Source organism: Aplysia californica, unplaced genomic scaffold, assembly GCF_000002075.1.
Source record: "Aplysia californica isolate F4 #8 unplaced genomic scaffold, AplCal3.0 scaffold00252, whole genome shotgun sequence".
Lineage (NCBI taxonomy): Eukaryota > Metazoa > Mollusca > Gastropoda > Aplysiida > Aplysiidae > Aplysia > Aplysia californica.
This window is the reverse complement of record NW_004797522.1, coordinates 400,273-407,741: the sequence shown is the minus strand read 5'-3', so window position 1 is coordinate 407,741 and position 7,469 is coordinate 400,273. Positions and strand designations below refer to the sequence as shown.

General features: G+C 42.5%; 1 protein-coding gene across 1 annotated transcript in view; it reads left to right on the top strand.

The window, feature by feature from the left end:
- The window catches only part of LOC101861288, a gene marked incomplete in the record, with an annotated part of 17,627 nt that extends 10,164 nt beyond the window's left edge, over window positions 1-7,463 (top strand). The window contains 3 exon segments of the mRNA XM_005100577.3: window positions 3,541-3,836; window positions 4,615-4,742; window positions 5,667-7,463. Coding sequence (XP_005100634.2) covers window positions 3,541-3,836; window positions 4,615-4,742; window positions 5,667-7,379 — 2,137 coding nt within the window.
- Window positions 7,464-7,469: the final 6 nt, after the last annotated feature.

Below are 7,469 nucleotides of genomic sequence, written 5' to 3'. Positions count from 1 at the left end.
TTTTTGGTTTGCTTGTTTGTTGATGTTGTTGTTGAGCCTGCTTGATTTAGTGTTTACGGCGCCAGCAACTGCATAGTAAGGTCATATAAGCGCTCGGGGCAGATTAGACACTTTCATTTTGGTAGGAATAAATTTTGAATTTTGCCCGGAAGGTGGCCGAAGCCTACATGTATCTATTATAGGGACACCAAGGGATCTTTAAAGTGCTCAACTTGCACAAGGGACCTCGGACATTTTCCGCCCTTATCCAAGAAGGCTAGGTGTTAGATCATACCTTCCCTAAGATCTGAGTCTTAAAGACAGCAGTAACAAGGGGCCAAGGAGTAGCAACAGAAAGGCTGCAAAGGCGTGGGGGCAGGAAGGAGGAGACAGAAAATGGAGACAAAAGCAGACGGCAGAACATGATTAGATCATAGAGGGCAGGACAGGAGGTGAAAGGAGAAATGTTTTCGTCTCTGACAAGTTCGAACTCGAGACCTATTGAATGAGAGACGAACACCATACCTCTAGACCACGAGAGCCCCTTTTAATTTGGGGGATTTTTGGGTTGTTGGTTGTTTTGCTGTTGTTGTTGTTGTTTTGTTCTATGTTTTTGTGTTGTGTTGTGTTGTGTTGTGTTTTGTTTAGTTTTGTTCTTTGTTGTTGGGGTATTTTTTGTTTTTTATTTTTATTTTTGCTTTCTTTTGGTTATGTTTTGGATTGTATTTGTTTTTAATTTCGTTTTTTTTGTTGTTGTTGTTTGTTTGGGGGGAGGGGAGAGGTGTGTTTGTTTTCTTTACTTTTGTCTTTTTTAAGGGGAGGGATGTGTGGGTTGGGTTTGTTTTTTTCATTGTACCTATTTTGTGGAAAAGCGAAGGGGAGGGGGGATGTGGAGGCTTTGTCGACATTTTTGAGAGGATTAGAAACAGCGCTGTCACGCGTCCCTTGCAACGCTAGGTCTTCATAGACTTTGAAGCTCCATTCAATTGTCTTTTTGTTTGCTTTTGTTGTATATAACATACACACATACACAATAACGTACCTGCTGACCGATTGTGAGAAACAAGCGCACTTAAATGTGGGCTACAAAATATGAACAAGGAGATATAATATGAGGTATTGTTTGTTTTTCCCGGGTGGGGTGGAGGGAGTCGTAGATCAAGTGGGTAATTGAGTTGGTTAAGAAAAAGGACAATTTCATACTTACAAAATTGATTGCTTTTATGTCATGTTGTCTACACTCTCTTTCTACTGATGCAAAGCCTAGGTCTTCATAGAGTTTTGAAGGGGTTAAGACTGGGTTAATTATCTATGCAAATTATATATTGTGAAAGTTCGTCACTTTGGCTGCCTAAAACGTCCCAACCACTTAACTTTCGAATTTGACCAAATTAACGGTGGTTCAGAATCATTTAAAGGGTGCGCAGTTTTACTGTAGTTTAATTTTCACGTTTTCATTAGTTTCGTTTAGATCTAATCTTGGGAAAGTCCGTCTTCTAAGACGCCATTATAACAAAGATAGTACAAGACAAGATGGGCCACTCAGCCTAAAAAGTGTCCGCAGGAAGTATGCTCTTTGCTTCAGATGGCGCTGCAGTCTGTTTTGAAGCTCTCTTTCGTTTTTCCAGAAGAAGAATAGGAATAGCACCTCCTTGCGTGCGCAGATCGACTGCTGTTCATCAGCAGTTCGGGTACGTTCAGTGCGGCGTTTTAGGGTCTTTTTTATTTTAATGTCCTCTCGCCCTTCATTCTAAAGTCAAATTAAACGAAGAAAACCATCTCCTTTTCCTCCGGAAGAGGTTTTTGTCAGCGTAACCATTTTTAAAAAGCGTTCTTCCGAAATTTATCCCAAAACTTGCTAGTTTCACTTTGATTTTTTAAAACTCAAGTAGGGTAACTCTGTTCGCAAAGAGTGCGCTTTTGTGAAGAGGGCGCCACCAAATTTTGAGGACACTTTTTTAATTGGCTCAAAGAGAGAAGTGACCCATCTTGTCTTGTACTATCTTTGATTATAAACAAGTGAGATTGGGGTTCACTAACTGTGCGCATCTTTGAAATTCTGGAGTGCACAACCACGAAAGCGGAATAGAGAATCAATCTATACATCTCTATATCTAGACCTTCTAATTTTTTGCATCTCTCAAGATTTATTGCTCCATTTAAGTAAAGTGTAAATATAGTAGGCCAATGACTTTTAGTTGATGTTAATGCACCAATCATTCCTTTTACCGAAAGGGGACCCAGCTAGTTGAATATATTAATTCATTATTGTCTCAAAATGAGCAATGAATTGTAGGCTGGGATATTGTAAATCACTCAATGTATGGATCCTGTGCCCACACCCAAAGAGCGTTGTTAAATATCGGGCACATATGATTATATACAGACAACATTTTTAAATGCAAAACTTAGATATATCGTCGAACAATATTTTCTAAAATTGGCGTTGATTGGCAATGGTGTTTGGCTACACAAGACCCCATATCCCATGAACCCCTGCTGCTGCTGTTGCACGACATGCTGTTTGGCATCGGTTCCGCAAATGGGACAGAATATTACGCCGGCCTTATATTGGTGGGTAGTAACGCCTGGTTGGCTACTTTATATTCTCTCATCTCAACAACATCGACAGTGGTTCTTTTCCGTTCAGCCAGCCTTGAAGGTGTTCTAGAGTTGCAGCTGAAGCTTCTAGCAGCTTCTCAGTCACATTCCTGATTCCAGAGGGCCGATACGAGTGCCTTGTTGTAGTCAGCGGTGCTAAATCTAGACATACTGTTTGAGCGACGCACAGGAAAAGATTTCAATAAAATTGTGTTTTATATTTTGACAAGTGATCATCAAGTCCATGTCATTCTTTTTCTCTGAATTTTACTCATCTATATGGTCTCATCGTGTAAAAGACCCTATTTGCATTATTTGGAAATTATCTGGCTCACTTAAATGTAAACAATCACATGAATCCCTTTGAGTTTGGGTACATTTTAGCGATAGGCAAATCACAGGAAAAAGAAATAAACATCAAAAGACTTCGCAGAGTATCATTAATTTGTGATTGAAAAATGTTACTGTGCACCGACTGGCCTTTTATTCCTCTCCGGAACGGCGGCGCGCCGTCACGTTTGACACTCGTGACGTCACAGCTAAGACCTCTAGTTCTATTTATAACCTCTTTGGTTGGCCCAAACAAATACGCAAAGCTGAAACGTCATTTCCTCTTCCAAATTGTGCAAGTTTGGTGCGTAAAATATAAAATATTTACCATAATTGTGTCTGTGTGTGCATGTGGGTGTGTGTATATGTGTGTGTGTGTGTGTGTGTGTGTGTGTGTGTGTGTGTGTGTGTGAGAGAGAGAGAGAGAGAGAGAGAGAGAGAGAGAGAGAGAGAGACAGAGAGAGAGAGAGAGAGAGAGAGAGAGAGAGAGAGAGAGAGAGAGAGAACGTCTGACAGACAGATAAACAGACAAACATGCAGACAGGCAGACGAACAGGCTGACAGACAGACAGACAGACAGAGATCATGTATGTGTGTATGCTTCTTTTAAATCTAATCTCTTCCCCTCAGCAAAGTGATCTGGGAAAGACACTGGCTGGACACATATGGAAGTGATGGAAGTGATGGAGGGGATGGAGATAATAGAGATAATGAAGGTGAAGGAAGCGGTAGAGGTGGGGATAAGAGAAGGAAAGACATTATCTCCCACTGCGATATAAGTAGGCCCAAATGCTTCGACAAGAATGTCTACGAAAGTCGTATGGAGCTCACTGAAGCCCGTTCTGGTTGGTTCAACAGTACTCTCACCCTGCACCAGCCTGGCGCAAGAAACAGACAGGATGTTTATCAATGTGTTATCCGGGACGGTAAGACACAGTATAATTTTTGACATTTTTGAGGATGCACATGTTGGAGAGGGGGGGGGAGGTGGGGGCTCCTTAAAAGAACTACATGTATTCTTTTGAATTTGTTTTATTTGCCACCTAGATCTATGAGACAGTGTCCTGTACAAAAGGCCACTTCCGATCTTTCACCTTTTGTTTTATGTTTGTTTGTTTTTGGGGGGGGGGGTTGGGGGGGAGGGGGGGTTGTTGTTTGTTTTTACATTGTAAGTACACTTTTAAGATGTCCACCTGTCTAAGAGGGTTAATTTTCTCCTCGACGATGAGTTTTCATCTTACACCACAGTGACTGTAGTTGCTTTTTTCAGACAGGTTTTTCGAATCTGTTCTGTATTCTTCATCTGAATCTTTAACCTTAAAAGGCAGGCAACAACATGCGTACTATGATATATGCAAAGTCGTATCTCTGATTATTTTTTTTATATAGTTTTTTCCTCACTTCTCCCAGATGGGAGAGGGTACCCGACCATAGACAGTGAAAGATCTTGTCAGTATGTCAGTGATTTGGTGCCTACCAATGACAGCTTCCCAGGAAGTTGAGATTGTTTCAGAACGTTAACAGGTCTGCTGGGGTAAGAATAGAATAAAATGTAATGCGCATAGGGCTTGCTGTGGAGCGGGAATGTGCGCTATACAAATGCTGTCTATTATTATCTTCTTTTTTTTACGAGGTTCCCTTTAACTTGCACAGTTGTTGTTTTTTAATCCCTTTCGTTTATTTTTGTTTTTTTTGTGTGTACAGAACGATCCATGGAAGAACAAGTGGTCAGTTCTTGCAGGCTGAATATGTACGCGATGCCAAAAGAGGCCAGCTGTACAGCAAAGATCAAAGATTCCGGCCAATCCTCTAAAAAGCTGCCACTTGTGGAGGTGAGACCACTCTATACATCACTCACACATTCACTCACTCACTCGCTCGCTCACTCACTCACTCACTCACTCACTCACTCGCTCGCTCACTCACTCACTCACTCACTCACTCACTCACTCACACACTCACTCACTCACTCACTCTTTCACTCACTCACTCTTTCACTCACTCACTCTTTCACTCACTCACTCACTCACTCACTCACTCACTCACTCACTCACTCACTCACTCACTCACTCACTCACTCACTCACTCACTTACTTACTCACTAACTCACTTACTCACTCACTTACTCACTCTCAGCATAGCCTGATTTAGCCCACTACCCCCCCCCCCTCCCCACCTCCCCCTACAGCCGAAAACGTAACGCCTAATGGACACACATGAAATATATTGCTTTGTTTCATCTGCTATCTGTGTTTTTTAAAAATAGGGGAAAATACTGTTTCATTCCCAAGTTCGTTATAATTACGTGATGTCATGGATAGAGGACGAACAGTTCTTAAAGAAGGATACGAAATTATGACCAAATATAAACAATGAAAGCAATAAACCAATGGAAAAGCTATTAAAGTCGTGCTTTCTGGCTAAGAAAAAAAATCAAATGTGAAAGTTCAAATCACGTTATTCGTTGCCTCTTTGAATTTGTTTTGTTTGCATTTTCTTTTTAAATAGTCTCTAGCTGTGAACTTAAAACAATTTTCAGGACCGACAGTTTGTGAGTTGCTTTCGGGTGTTTTGGAGGTTTGTTTCTTTGTTTGTTCTTATGTGATCAATATTTTCAAGAATTTCAATAAGTGAATAATTTCAATAAGTGAATAATTTCGAGTTTGTGACTTTGGCTCTTTTTCCATTGCTGTCTCACTCACTCGCAACTTCTACAAGTTTGCCATCCCTTTCGATGAGTTTTATTTTATTCACAGGTGACCTGCACTACCCAAAGAATATATCCCGGTGTTATTCACTGCGAGCTTCTGCGGAGGCGGAAGTTTGGCCGCCACAGAGAAGACTTCAAGAAAGTCTCAGCTCACATCAATTATACGGTGGCCACGAAAAAATCCCGCAAACACGACTCCCTGTACTCCCGAGCAAAATGCCAAACTACTTCCCGCATCCGCCTACCCGGAATCTATGACTTCCAAATGAATATGTATCCGGTTCCTGTCGGGGAGAGGTCCGGCAAAGGTATCCAGCCTGTGGTAAGCAAAGCCTCAAACACAGTTAATATCATTTTCTCCAACCCAACAGTGAGACTCGAGCAGTTTCCTCTGTTGAGCTTCTGCCCTGATCATAAGAAGTCAAGCTGGACGATCAACTTCATGTGTTCGGCGATGGGTTTGGAAAGCGAGCCAAAATTCGAATGGTTGGCCCAATATGTGCAGAGAGGGTCAGAATTGATTCGTTTCAAAGCAGAAAACGAGACTGTGACGAGACAGGACCTTGTCTTCCAAACACGAGTAGAATTTCCGTCTCCTGATTTGGCAACGTTAACAAGAGTTGTCTGCCAGGTACGCGATGTTTCTGGCAGACTTATCAATAAAGCTTCCATCAAAGTGAGGAGGGAGTTGCCAGTTAAATCGCCGCCCAGACTGGCCACAAACAACCTTCAAACAATAAGGGCAAAATATTTTATTGGGGCGTCCATATCTTTCAGAGAAAGTGATGACGTGGTCCTCGAATGCGACTCAGCAGGTGGTAGTTTGGACTCCATAATGAGGACATCTGTGCGTTGTCAGAGGGAACCAAACCCTATTGGCGAAAACTCAACCACTAGAGCTTGGGCTGAACACGGCGTTGGTTCTGGGTATGAAATAATTGGCCGCCATGTTGATGCGTCCAGGTCTGAAGCCTACGCCGTGTTCGTGAAGGGAGACAACAACAACGTCCCGCCCTCCTGCGTGAGCACATGTTGGGTCAGACAAGACGGGTTTTGCTTCAGCGACATACCAAATGTAACGGTCCATGCGGTCGCTCTGAGTCGCCTCGAACGTGACCACTGGCAACATAGCTTGGTTAAAGCAGTGTTTACTACGGAAAATGCAGGCCATACGCCGCGTAACAAACTTCAAACACACGAGAGTTGGGCTGAGATTATTACAACAGAAAGCACACCCCAGTTTCGGAAGACTGCAGTCCCGGCAAATTCTGAAAGCGCCAGCACCAAGAACCTCTCAAACGTCCACGTCATCATTATTACGGTGGTGATCTCGGCTGTTGTGGTAATTATTCTCGCCGTTTTTGTACTACTCTGCTGTAGAAAATGTCAAAAGACGTATGACGATAAAGAAGGTCGTAAACCCTGCAATCAGGATTATGTACCTCAAGGCGATGAGGATTATGAGCCGGTGCAGACTCCACTGTCTGTACTTCCGAACAGAACCTCTAATCTTGTTAGACGGATCCTACCTTATAAGATAACCGAACTTCTAGTTAGGGATATCAGAGCAGTCGTAAGAGCTGAATCGGAACCTTTCATCATCCAACAGAAGCCACGGGGCTTTGATTCGGAAAATTCTACGGTCAGTGACACAAGTACCTTGGAGTCCTCAAGTGAAACAAGCGACATCGACAGCGCACAAACGGAGGCCAGTCGGCCTTTGGTTGGAAAAATGATGATACGGCGCCATAGTCAATAGAAAGGCGAAATAGTAGTAGTAGTAGTAGTAGTAGTAGTAGTAGCAGTAGCAGTAGTAGTAGTAGTAGTAGTAGCAGTAGCAGTAGTAGTA